This window comes from Heterodontus francisci, chromosome 19 (genome assembly GCF_036365525.1).
Source record: "Heterodontus francisci isolate sHetFra1 chromosome 19, sHetFra1.hap1, whole genome shotgun sequence".
NCBI lineage: Eukaryota > Metazoa > Chordata > Chondrichthyes > Heterodontiformes > Heterodontidae > Heterodontus > Heterodontus francisci.
In genome coordinates, this window is record NC_090389.1 from 87,781,132 (window position 1) to 87,795,377 (window position 14,246).

The window sequence follows — 14,246 nt, forward strand, 5'->3', positions numbered from 1 at the left end:
CCTGAAGTCACGTTTGCGGCCACAGAAACTCCTATCTGTACCCCTTACGATAGACTCCCCTATCACTATTAGCTCTTCCACTCTTTTTTTTCCTTCCCTCCTGTGCAGCAGAGCCACCCGTGGTGCCACAGACTTGGCTCTTGCTGCATTCCCCTGAGAAGCTATCTTCCCCCAACAGTATTCAAAGGAGAAAATCTGTTCGAGAGGGCGATGGACCCAGGGTACTCCTGCACTACCTACCTAGTTCTTCTACTCTGCCTGGCGGTCACCCATTCCCTTTCTGCCTGAGCAGTCTTTACCTGTGGTGTGACCACCTCCCTGTAGATGCTATCCACAATGATCTCAGCCTCACGGATGCTCAACAGTGTCTCCAGCTGCCGCTCCAGATGCGAAACGCGGATTTCGAGTAACTGCAGCTGGAGACACTTCCTGCACACATGTTCACCCTGGACACTGTAAGTGTCCCTGACTTCCCACATTGCACAGGAGGAGCACTCCATGCTGCTGAGCTGCCCTCCCATGACACATCCTTAATTTACTCCCTTAAATTACTCAAAAATTAGAGATTATTTATACTAGGTGTCTTGATTCCTTAATATTTAATTGTAATATTTTCTGCAGTTCAAATGGGTACAATCTGAGCATTTCGTCTAACCAGCATTGTGCTATACTCAACTCCTGATAACTTCTGTATTGAGCTTACTGCTACTCACTTTTGGGGGGTGGGGATGCATCAATATAATCAAGTTAATCTGTTGAACAGCTACTGTTTATGCTGTATTGTTGTTGCCTTAGTGTCAGAATGTTGTGCGTTTGAACCACACCGTTGAACTTGAGCATGTAATCTAAACTGACTTTTTTCGTGGCTTTCTTGTGTGCACTCACTCATGAAGAATAATAGATTCAATCTGCTGATCGCAACTGTGAATAAGATGGCTACCCAGGTTGGAGAGAATGCTGCCCGCCTTCATAATTTAGTGCTTTATTTAGCTTGGCAGATTCTTGGGCAAACCCAACTTGTGTTTAGCTTTTAGCCACCGGGAGCACTGAATTAAGATGCACAGCTCCTAGAAAAGATTACTGAAAGATATCTTAAAAATACTAAAAGATAAAAGACCTCGTTGCATATATTCTCTCCTGCCCTCTGCCCTATCACACGCCTTCCCTTTGGTGGTTCTTTCCCCTCCTCCTTTTCCCCCCCACCCTTCATTTGCTGAAAGCCTATTACATTTCTGGTCACAGACCTGAAACATTATCTATCTTTCACTCTCCACAGATGCTGCCAGACCTGCTGAGTATTTCTAGCACTTTCTGTTTTTATTTCAGATTTCCAGCAACTCCAGTATTTTGCTTTTACTAAAAGATATTCCTAGTCTGGATTACCTTGGTTCACGTCTGAACTTCATTTACGTAATCGGTTCTGCCTTTTTAAAAAAGAAAAAGACACTGATTTTAGTTTGTTGGACTTGGGCGTTATCTTTAAAATGTCAAAAGAATCACAGTGAGACATTTTCTCTTCTTTAAATTCTGCTTTTGGTACATAGAGAATAGAATAAGCTTGGAGCCCTGAACGCATTATCAATATGATTTAGTCAGTAACTCCGGGATGGTAGACGGTGAATCCGGATGGGCCTTGGAATTATTCTCATCTAGCAATTCATCACAAGATGCATTCTGTGGGATGGTAGTTATTTTTGTTCAAATATGATCATATAAGATGATTTATATTTGAATAAATGTTTATGCATGGCAACTTACACTTCCATTCTACCCATCGTCCCCTTTTGCTTTTTTTTTCTATTTGCAGTTGATGTGGATGGACTTTCAAAAGGCATTTGATAAACATAAGAATTTGGAACAGGAGTAGACTGCATAATAGATTTGTTAGCAAACTTGAAGGCCATGGAGGTTAAGGGGACCGTGGTGGCATAAATACAATATTAGCGGAGACTGAAAACAGAGTGAACAGTTTTTTTTCCAAAGGATGTTATCCTCAGTTGATAAAAAGAAAGACTTGCATTTGTCTAGTGCCTTTCATGACCTCAGGGTGCCCAAACGCTTTACAGCAAATGAAGTACTTTTGAAGTGTAGTCACTGCTGTAATGTTGAAAATACAGCTCATTTGTGCACAGCAAGCTCCCACAAGCAGCAATATCATGATGACTAGACAGTCTTTTTTTTTCTAATGATGTTGATTGAGGGATATATATTGGACAGGACACCAGGGAGAACTCCCCTGCTCCTCTTCAAAATAGTGACATGGGATTTTTTTTTAACGTTCAACAGAGAGGGCAAATGGGGCCCTGATGTCTCATCCGAAAGACAGCATCAGTGACAGTACAGCACTCCCTCAGTACTGGCCCAGGGAATGTCAGCCTAGATTTTTGAACTGAAGTTCCTGGAGTGGGCCTTGAATCCACAAACCTCTGACTCGGGCAAGACTACTACCCACTGAGTCATAACTGACATCACTAAATAACGACCACATAATTGGGCCATATCCAACAGGGTTCAGTGGTTAATGATAAAGAGTGGGAACACTGACTGAGTTCCCCTCCAATAACCCAGCCGTGATGGGGCCAATTGTATCACTCCTACCACCATTTTGGGTGAAATTATAAACCGTGGAACAGTCTGGAATCTTTCTCACCTGTTGGGCTAGGCTTCTCACTGAACTCTCTCAGCTATTCAACAAGATCCTTAGCTTTTTTAAAAAAAAACATTTAAAGGTTGAAAATGTTGCAAATAATTTTGGATAACTTTTTAAATTATAACTTCCCTCCCCCCCCCCCCCCCCCCCCCCCCCCCCGCGCTGATGTTCCAGCCATAATTTATGCCTTTAACTGACATTTGACAGCAGATATCCTTTAAGGATTAAAATCAATTTTAGTTGCCTCAGAGCTGGATGGAGATTTTCATTTTCTCAGCAGCAAATGCTTCCTTTGGTAGGTAGTCAGTGATTTGAGCTTGTACCAAGTCTGGAATGTTGTAATATTGCAGTCTCATTGACTCTGTGCTTTCCTCTCTCTCTCTGCTGAACCATCAGCAGCAAAACACACAACTTTTCCCTCTGGAGTTACTTCCTGAGACCCCTCCGTGCCGTCACCCCATCTCTAAAAGTCTCCTTGAAACCTATTTTCTTGACCATTCTTTTGATCATCTCTTCTAACTTTTCCATCTTTGGTAGGTCTGTTTCATCTTCTGTGTAGATGAGGCTCCCTGTCCTTTCATTCTGTAGTTAAACCAGAAGTGTCTCGAGACATATTGTAAATTAAAGCTGCTATATAACTGCAAGTTGTTTTTTAAAAATGCCTTATGGAATGATTATTTTGTCTTTTAAAAATAAGTGAAGAATTGAATTTTGGGGTCGATGTGATTGAGCCTCGATGTCACCAATTCATCTGTCTGCATATTCTGCTCCTGTGTTTAAAAAATCTCTCTGGAATCATGGCATGTAGATATTTTTTTTAAATCTAGGTTAGATTTTCAGATCAGCATTATTCTAACACCAGCATCAACTGTTTGAAATAAATGGTTTGCACCAATTGGAGTTGAGATTCCTGTCTCAGACTTGAGGTGTAGGTTTTAGGGTGTGGCATTGGACGCGATGGAAATTGATAAAATTGGCACCCAACGAGTTTTGTTCTTTACAACAGTTGTAATAGAAGTTAAGAGCCCTTCAAAAGACTATTCATCCTGATGGCACTGTTCCTGGTTTTTGCAGAAGGGTCCACTTCAGGAATGCAAGAATGCGATCTATAGTTGTACCACTGGTATTTGCTGTCTACCCCTTGCTACCATGTGTGAATGACAGAGACGTCACAGGGGGATAAAGACTGGGCAAAGGGGGTGTTGGTTTGATTGGTTTGGGATATTTTTTACCTGATTTTCAGCAGGATGGGTATATTCAGTCACAAAATCTTTCTCCCCACCAATTGCTCCTTATGTGCAAAAGATAAGCACGTGTTCCTACACACGCTCCACATTACTGCTTCACCCCCACCCCCACTCCCCACTGGCATCAGCATAAGCTCCTCAAGCCCTACAACCCTCCAAGATCTTTGCACTCCTCCAGGTGTGGCCTCTTTTGCATCCCTGATTTTAATCGCTCACTGTTGGCGGCCATGCCTTCAGCTGTCTAGGCCCAATCTGTGGTCCTCTCTCCTTCTCTCTCCTTTTTAAACAGCTTTTTAAAGTCCTTCGACCAGTGCATTCAGATCACGACAATTCACTGTATAAAATCGTGTTTCCTCATCTGGTTCCTTTCCCAATTGCTTTAAATCTGTGTCCTCTGCTTACTAACCCTTCTGCCTCAAACTGTTTCTCCGTATTTACTCTGTCACAAACAGTCCTGATTTTAAACACCTCAGTGCAATTTCCTCTTAACATTCTCTGCTCTAAGGAGAACAACCCCAGCCTTTTCATGTAACTGAAGTCCCTTATCCCTGGTGTCATTCTAGTAAATTTCTGTCACCCTCTTGAAGGCCTTGACATCGTTTGTAAAGTGTGCTGTCAAGAATTGAACACAATACTCTTTTATAAACGTTTAGCATAACTTCCTTGCTTTTATATTCAATGCTCCTATCAATAAAACCAAGGATCCCATATGTACTTTTAACTGTCTTAACTTGTCCTGCCACCTTCAAGGGTTCGTCTACATACACCCCATGTCTCTCTGTACCTGAACTCCCTTTAAAATGTACTAGTTAGTTTGTATTATCAGTGCTCAGTCTTCCTACCAAAATGTGTTACTTCTAATTTTTCTGCATTAAATTTCATCTGCCACATGTCTGCCCTTCGAAGTCTGTTACTATCTGCCTCACTGTTTACTACATTTTCAACTTTCTTATCTGTAAACTTTGAAATTATGCCCTGTATACCCAAGGTTTCATGATTGGGAAGATAGGAAGTAAGCTACCAAAATAAAAATTGGGAAAACTTCTTTCTCTCCAGACTGTAAAGCATTTGAAAAAGAAAACCCATCCTGAATATTTTAAATATACAATCCAGCTAATCTGCCACGATGGCTTGAAGTAATAATTCTAGCAGTTAGGCCAATTGGTTTGTGCTGAAATTATTTGGTTTAAAGTTCAGCATGTCACCGTTGGTGCTATCTGTTGACCCTGTGGCATGGAAATGGAATCATGTCGCATCCTAATCACTAGAATGATTTTTGCATCACTAACTTATTTGAAAAGAAGGTTTTGAAATCTGCATCTTTAACTTGCATCCCATGGCAATAAAGCAGTTCTTGTGCTGCATGCAGCTTTTTTTTTGAGACTGAAACACCGGAATATAGTGCAATTTAATTTTTACCATATGATCTGATTAAAGGATACATTGACTGTGGGTTCCATTTGTGTTACCAACTGAAACTTGTATCGCTTTATGGGCAGTAGGATATGGATCTTGGGATCAGGGCAGTCTATTTCTACCAGATGTGTGTGATCTCATCTCGGAAAGTATCTTCCCTATGTCATGAAATTAAAGTCACAGTTGAGAACAGAAGGGTTGGGGGAAGTAATGAAATATTTAACCATGCTGCTTCACCTCTAAATTTGATTTCACCAACAGCTTCTGACAGTCGCCCAACCTTCATTAATTCCAACATGTCTGGAATTCTACTGCCCATATCCCAACTCTCATTAATCCCAACCTGAGAGTCATTCTCCTCTTTCCCCCACCCCCACCCCCATCCTACTTGTCTCCTAAATGTATACAATTTAAAACCCTTTTGTCCAATCCTGTGTCCCCTGATCGTCGTGTAATCTCTTCTCCCCCACCTTCTTCAGCAGTCTCAGCTCTATTCCCTGGAACATCCTCCTCTCCTCTACCAATGAAAACTTTCTTAAAACTCATTTCTTTTTAAATAAGGATTCAGACATCACTCTTAACCTCAGCCGCCACCTGCCACCCCGCCCCTCTGCTGAAGTGCATTAGGATGTTGTTCTATGTCAAATGTACAATATACATACAAGATGATGTGTTTCATGTTAGCGTTGCTGGATTCATTCCAAGTTTTTAACTTTGCTTGGCAGCAGATGCAGTGTTATAATAAGTCTCTCAGTCTTGACATAATACACTCCAAAATTAATTTGTTGAATAAAGCACTTTTGAGATGTTTTGTGTTTAGTGGCTCAGTTAGTAGCAGTCTCTCCTCTGAGTCAGAAGAACAAAGAAAATTACAGCACAGGAACAGGCCCTTCGGCCCTCCAAGCCTGCACCGATCCAGATTCTCTATCTAAACATGACGGCTGTTTTCTAAGGGTCTGTATCTCTTTACTTCATGCCCATTCATGCATCTGTCTAGATACATCTTAAAAGACGCTATCGTGCCCGCGTCTACCACCTCCGCTGGCAACGCGTTCCAGGCACCCACCACCCTCTGCGTAAAGAACTTTCCACGCATATCCCCCCCCTAAACTTTTCCCCTTTCACTTTGAACTCGTGACCCCTAGTAATTGAATCCCCCACTCTGGGGGAAAAAGCTTCTTGCTATCCAACCTGTCTATACCTCTCATGATTTTGTACACATCAAATCAGGTCCCCCCTCAACCTCCGTCTTTCTAATGAAAATAATCCTAATCTACTCAACCTCTCTTCATAGCTAGCGCCCTCCATACCAGGCAATATCTTGGTGAACCTCCTCTGCACCCTCTCCAAAGCATCCACATCCTTTTGGTAATGTGGCGACCAGAACTGCACGCAGTATTCCAAATGTGACCGAACCAAAGTCTTATACAACTGTAACATGACCTGCCAACTCTTGTACTCAATACCCCGTCCGATGAAGGAAACCATGACGTATGCCTTCTTGACCACTCTATTGACCTGCTTTGCCACCTTCAGGGAACAATGGACCTGAACACCCAAATCTCTCTGTACATCAATTTTCCCCAGGACTTTTCCATTTACTGTATAGTTCACTCTTGAATTGGATCTTCCAAAATGCATCACCTCGCATTTGCCCTGATTGAACTCCATCTGCCATTTCTCTGCCCAACTCTCCAGTCTATCTATATTCTGCTGTATTCTCTGACAGTCCCCTTCACTATCTGCTACTCCACCAATCTTAGTGTCGTCTGCAAACTTGCTAATCAGACCACCTATGCTTTCCTCCAAATCATTTATGTATATCACAAACAACAGTGGTCCCAGCACGGATCCCTGTGGAACACCACTGGTCACACGTCTCCATTTTGAGAAACTCCCTTCCACTGCTACTCTCTGTCTCCTGTTGCCCAGCCAGTTCTTTATCCATCTAGCTAGTACACCCTGGACCCCATGCGCCTTCACTTTCTCCATCAGCCTACCATGGGGAACCTTATCAAACGCCTTACTGAAGTCCATGTATATGACATCTACAGCCCTTCCCTCATCAATCAACTTTGTCACTTCCTCAAAGAATTCTATTAAGTTGGTAAGACATGACCTTCCCTGCACAAAACCATGTTGCCTATCACTGATAAGCCCATTTTCTTCCAAATGGGAATAGATCCTATCCCTCAGTAACTTCTCCAGCAACTTCCCTACCACTGACGTCAGGCTCACCGGTCTATAATTACCTGGATTTTCCCTGCTACCCTTCTTAAACAAGGGGACAACATTAGCAATTCTCCAGTCCTCCGGGACCTCACCCGTGTTTAAGGATGCTGCAAAGATATCTGTTAAGGCCCCAGCTATTTCCTCTCTCGCTTCCCTCAGTAACCTGGGATAGATCCCATCCGGACCTGGGGACTTGTCCACCTTAATGCCTTTTAGAATACCCAACACTTCCTCCCTCCTTATGTCAACTTGACCTAGAGTAATCAAACATCTGTCCCTAACCTCAACATCCTTCATGTCCCTCTCCTCGGTGAATACCGATGCAAAGTACTCGTTTAGAATCTCACCCATTTTCTCTGACTCCACGCATAACTTTCCTCCTTTGTCCTTGAGTGGGCCAATCCTTTCTCTAGTTACCCTCTTGCTCCTTATATATGAATAAAAGGCTTTGGGATTTTCCTTAACCCTGTTTGCTAAAGATATTTCATGACCCCTTTTAGCCCTCTTAATTCCTCGTTTCAGATTGGTCCTACATTCCCGATATTCTTTCAAAGCTTCGTCTTTCTTCAGCCACCTAGACCTTATGTATGCTTCCTTTTTCCTCTTAGCTAGTCTCACAATTTCACCTGTCATCCATGGTTCCCTAATCTTGCCATTTCTATCCCTCATTTTCACAGGAACATGTCTCTCCTGCACGTCAATCAACCTCTCTTTAAAAGCCTCCCACATATCACATGTGGATTTACCTTCAAACAGCTGCTCCCAATCTACATTCCCCAGCTCCTGCCGAATTTTGGTATAGTTGGCCTTCCCCCAATTTAGCACTCTTCCTTTAGGACCACTCTCGTCTTTGTCCATGAGTATTTTAAAGCTTACGGAATTGTGATCACTATTCCCAAAGTAGTCCCCTACTGAAACTTCAACCACCTGGCCGGGCTCATTCCCCAACACCAGGTCCAGTATGGCCCCTTCCCGAGTTGGACTATTTACATACTGCTCTAGAAAACCCTCCTGGATGCTCCTGACAAATTCTGCTCCATCGAGACCTCTAACACTAAGTGAATCCCAGTCAATGTTGGGAAAATTAAAATCTCCTTTCACCACCACCCTGTTGCTCCTACATCTTTTCATAACCTGTTTACATATTTGTACCTCTACCTCGCGCTCGCTGTTGGGAGGCCTGTAGTACAGCCCCAACATTGTTACCGCACCCTTCCTATTTCTGAGTTCTGCCCATATTGCCTCACTGCTCGAGACCTCCATAGTGCCCTCCTTCAGCACAGCTGTGATATTCTCTTTGACCAGTAATGCAACTCCTCCACCCCTTTTACCTCCCTCTCTATCCCGCCGGAAGCATCGATATCCTTGGATATTTAGTTGCCAATCATGCCCTTCCCTCAACCAAGTCTCAGTAATAGCAATAACATCATACTCCCAGGTACTAATCCAAGCCCTAAGTTCATCGTGTAGGTTTGAGTCCCACTCCCATGATTTGAGCACAAAAATCGAGGCTTGACACTCCAGTGCAGTACTGAGGGAGTCCTGCACTCAGAGTTGTCAGATGCGACGTTAAACAGAGTCCCTGTCCGCTCCTTCGGGTGGACGTAAAAGATTCCATGGTACTATTTTGAAGGATTGGGTGTTATCCCTGGTCTCCTTGTCTAATACTTATCTGTCAATCAATATCTCAAAAACAAATTATCCGTTATTATCACATTGCTGTTTGTGGGAGCTTGCTGTGTGCAATTAGCTGCCGCGTTTCCTAGCAGTGACTTCAAAAGTACTTCATTGGCAGGTGTAAAGCACTTTTGAGTCATTCAGTGGTAGTGAAATGCAAATCTTTTTAATCTTTTTGTTAGATAAAATATTATATAATTGCAAATAACTGGCTTTATTTAGCATATTGATAATGGGAAGCTATAGGGAAATGTCACTTCATATGTTTTTGCCTTCAGCAACCAATCAGTGGTTCATCCCAGCAGTGAGAGGGGACATTCCTGCAGGCTGTGCGGCCTATGGATTTGTATGCGATGGAACCCGACTGTTGGTGTTCGGTGGCATGGTGGAGTACGGGAAGTATAGCAATGAGCTGTATGAGCTACAGGTAAGTGGGGAAGGGGGGATATCCTCATGGTGAGCCTCCCAGTAACTTAATTGTGAGCCTGCTTTTTTTTTATCTGTTTGAACGGTGCCTGTTGATACTTGTCTGGAGAAAATATAAATGTCTGTGTTAAATATGTATTACTAATTATAGGAGATGTAGGGTCGGACCCTAATCTCAGGAGTTGAACCTGTGATCTAGGCTTTATTGAAAGAGTGCTGCATTAGCGGAGGTGTTAGCTGACAGTTGAGGTGGAAGTGGAAGATCCCATGGTATTATCTGAAGAATAGTGAGTTCTCCTGTGTGCCCATCACCATTCACCTCTCAAGCAATGCCACCAAAAACTGATTATTGATCATTCATTTGCTGTTTGTGATACCTTGCTATCCATAAATAGACTGCGGCATTTGCCTGCGTGACAGCCATAAGTGCACTTCCCTTGCTTAGAGTCATAGTCATTTACAGCACAGAAGGAGGCCATTTGACTCATCGAGTCCACGCTGGCAGTGATTTGAGACATCCTGAGGAGTTGATATAAAAGAACTTCCATTCGTACATCAATAAACTTTGAGACTTTTTTTAAGGTTTTAAAGGGCTGAGCTCTACTAATGCTTGTAAAATTTAAAAATACTTCCTGCAGCAATAGCACAGTTTTCCTTTGGGGAGCCAACAGAAGTTAGGCTTGAATATGTGAATATGCAAAGAACTCGATGCATTTCTACCAGGAGTTGCTTGACAGGAAGCAAGGTTGAAATATTAGCAGAGCTTGCTATTTGTGGGTTTTTTTTTGGCTTCCAACCCTCCCCACATATAGCTCGGGAGATGTTGAAGCCACATTTTCCTCTTCCCTGCTGCTACCCACCTGACGTTGGTTAATAGAATAAAGATTGGGCTTGAGTTTCTGAGTGGTACATCGTGTGGATCATTTATAGTTACTGAATCACTAGGCAGGTCGATCAATGTTAGGTTCTTGGTATCTGTGTGGCAAGTTCATTTTAATGAAATGTTCTTCAAAGTTCACTCCACTTTTCCTCTACTCTCTGACAGTTCTTTTATTTGCTTGTTTCACGCTGTACTTCTGTAGCCAAAAATTACGATCGTGCATTTGGAACACTTTATCCAAATCATCTAGTTCCAGGCAATGTTTTCCAAAATAAAACCTTGATTACACGGAGCTTTCAGAAATGACCGTTCATACTGTTCTGGTCAAAACAAATTCTCTTCGTCCTAGGCTGGGTAAATCTCGCCTTCTGTTTACTAAAGCAGCGATTTAAGAAGAAAAAAAGTTTTGGCCTCTTCCCGATGGCATGTTTATTTCAACAGCATTGATACTTAGCCATAACTGTGAGCCAGCTGATCAGAGCACTTTTTTTTGTGACTGCATATTGTCCTGAAGCATCATGAACCAAAATTGTTCCGTAGGAACATTCCACTTAGAGCAACAGATGGTGGGAAATTTTCCACTCTTCAAAGTATTCACTCAGTGTGAGTGAAGAGAGAAAATGTTGGTGGGAAGAACTAAGTGTGATACTAGGAATTACTGGCTGTCATGGCAAGTAAAATAATTTTTTTTTCGTCTGCTTATATCGGGCTGTCCCAGGTCTCTGCATAGGTATGGTTTCAGCTGATAACTGGATGGGTCATCAGATCAGTTCAAAATCTAATGGCGTTATCGGACATTAAATGCTAATCATTTGAATCGGATGTGGCATTCATTTTGTTTTCCTGCTCACAGGGCACTGAACCATGGTAGGATATAATTCCACTGGGGCAGGTGGCTGCTTTGCTCAAGTGCTCCCCTTTTGAGTACAAGCCCAGACTTTAAACCTATCTGACCACTTGGGAGCTTCGCAGCCAAGCTCAATCCTCGCCTTGCTGTATGTGCAGTTTCAGCAGGGGCTGGGCTGGGGGCACAGGTGAAGAGTCATTGGATAACAATGAGAAGTGGCACCTCTTGTGATATTATGCAGTTACCAAGTAAACTGGGAGTTGTTTCTTTTCCCTGAACAAATCTCTGTGATTTTTTTTTATTCATATAGGGATGTGGGCGTCGCTGGCGAAGCCAGCATTTATTGCCCATCCCTAATTGCCCTTGAGAAGGTGGTGGTGAACTGCCTTCTTGAACCGCTGCAGTCCATTTGGGGTAGGTATACCCACAGTGCTCTTAGGAAGGGAGTTCCAGGATTTTGACCCAGCGACAGTGAAGGAACGGCGAGATAGTTCCAAGTCAGGATGGTGTGTGACTTGGAGGGGAACTTGCCGGTAGTGGTGGTGTTCCCATGCATTTGCTGCCGTTGTCCTTCTAGTTGGTAGAGGTTGCGGGTTTGGAAGGTGCTGTCTAAGGAGCCTTGGTGCATTGCTGTAGTGCGTCTTGTAGATGGTACACACTGCTGCCACTGTGTGTCAGTGGAGGGAATGAATGTTTGTAGATGGGGTGCCAATCAAGCGGGCTGCTTTGTCCTGGATGGTGTTGAGCTTCTTGAGTGTTGTTGGAGCTGCCCCCATCCAGGCAAGTGGAGAGTATTCCATCACACTCCTGACTTGTGCCTTGTAGATGGTGCTCAGGCTTTGGGGAGTCAGGAGGTGAGTTACTCGCCTCGGGATTCTTAGCCTCTGATCTGCTCTTGTAGCCACGGTATTTATATGGCTACTCCAGTTCAGTTTCTGGTCAATGGTAGCCCCTAGGATGTTGATAGTGGGGGATTCAGCTATGGTAATGCCGTTGAATGTCAAGGGGAGATGGTTAGATTCTCGTTTGTTGGAGATGGTCATTGCCTGACACTTGTGTGGCGCGATTGTTACTTGCCACTTATCAGCCCAAGCCTGGATATTGTCCAGGTCTTGCTGCATTTCTACAATGACTGCTTCAATATCTGAGGAGTCACGAATGGTGCTGAACATTGTGCAATCATCAGCGAACATCCCCACTTCTGACCTTATGATTGAAGGAAGGTCACTGATGAAGCAGCTGAAGATGGTTGGGCTTAGGACACTACCCTGAGGAACTCCTGCAGTGATGTCCTGGAGCTCAGATGATTGACCTCCAACAACCATAACCATCTTCCTTTGCGCTAGGTATGACTCCAGCCAGCAGAGGGTTTTTCCCCTGATTCCCATTGACCTCAGTTTTGCTAGGGCTCCTTGATGCCATACTTGGTCAAATGCTGCCTTGATGTCAAGGGCAGTCACTCTCACCTCACCTCTTGTGTTCAGCTCTTTTGTCCATGTTTGAACCAAGGCTGTAATGAGGTCAGGAGCTGAGTGGCCCTGGCGGAACCCAAACTGAGCATTACTGAGCAGGTTATTGCTAAGCAAGTGCTGCTTGATGGCACTGTTGATGACGCCTTCCATCACTTTGCTGATGATTGAGAGTAGACTGATGGGGCGGTAATTGGCTGGGTTGGACTTGTCCTGCTTTTTGTGTACAGGACATACCTGGGAAACTTTCCACATTGCAGGGTAGATGCCAGTGTTGTAGCTGTACTGGAACAGCTTGGCTAGGGGCGCGGCAAGTTCTGGAGCACAGGTCTTCAGTACTATTGCCAGAATATTGTCAGGGCCCATAGCTTTTGCAGTATCCAGTGCCTTCAGTCATTTCTTGATATCACGCAGAGTGAATCGAATTGACTGAAGTCTGGCATCTGTGATGTTGGGGACTTCAGGAGGAGGCCGAGATGGATCATCAACTCGGCACTTCTGACTGAAGATTGTTGCAAATGCTTCAGCCTTAACTTTCACACTGATGTGCTGGGCTCCCCCATCATTGAGGGTGGGGATATTTGTGGAGCCACCTCCTCCAGTTAGTTGTTTTATTGTCCACGGCTGAATGTGGCAGGTCTGCAGAGCTTCGATCTGATCCGTTGGTTATGGGATCGCTTAGCTCTGTCTACCGCATGCTGCTTACGCAGTTTGACACACAGATAGTCCTGTGTTGTAGCTTCACCAGGTTGACATCTCATTTTGAGCTATGCCTGGTGCTGCTCCTGGCATGCCCTCCTGAACTCTTCATTGAACCAGGGTTGGTCTAATTGCTTGATGGTAATGGTAGAGTGGGGGATATGCTGGGCCATGAGGTTACAGATTGTGGTTGAGTACAATTCTGCTGCTGCTGATGGCCCACAGCACCTCATGGGTGCCCAGTTTTGCATTGCTAGATCTGTTCGAAATCTACCCCATTTAGCACGGTGGTAGTGCCACACAACACGATGGACGGTATCTTCAATGTGAAGGCGGGACTTCGCTTCCACAATGTGCGGTGGTCACTCCTACCAATACAGTCATGGACAGAAGCATCTGCGGCAGGCAGATTGGTGAGGACGAGGTCAAGTATGTTTTTCCTTCGTGTTGGTTCCCCCACCACCTGCCGCAGACCCAGTCTAAAAGATATGTCCTTTAGGACATGGCCAGCTCGGTCAGTAGTGGTGCTACCGAGCCACTCTGGGCGATGGACATTGAAGTCCCCCACCCAGAGTACATTTTGTGCCCTTGCCACCCTCAAGTGGTCTACGTGGAGGAGTACTGAGTCATCAGCTGAGGGAGGGCGGTAGGTGGTAATCAGTAGGAGGTTACTTTGCCCATGTTTGACCTGATGCCATGAGAC

At 44.1% G+C, this 14,246-nt stretch overlaps 1 protein-coding gene across 4 annotated transcripts in view; it reads left to right on the plus strand.

Moving 5' to 3' along the window:
- LOC137380276 (host cell factor 1-like) overlaps positions 1-14,246 on the plus strand; it is a 110,798-nt gene that overhangs the window by 21,755 nt on the left and 74,797 nt on the right. For all 4 annotated transcript variants that reach the window (XM_068052164.1, XM_068052163.1, XM_068052165.1 and 1 more), the window contains exon 2: positions 9,501-9,649. In XM_068052164.1, the coding sequence (XP_067908265.1) occupies positions 9,501-9,649 (149 nt within the window). The remainder of the gene's footprint in view (positions 1-9,500; positions 9,650-14,246) is intronic.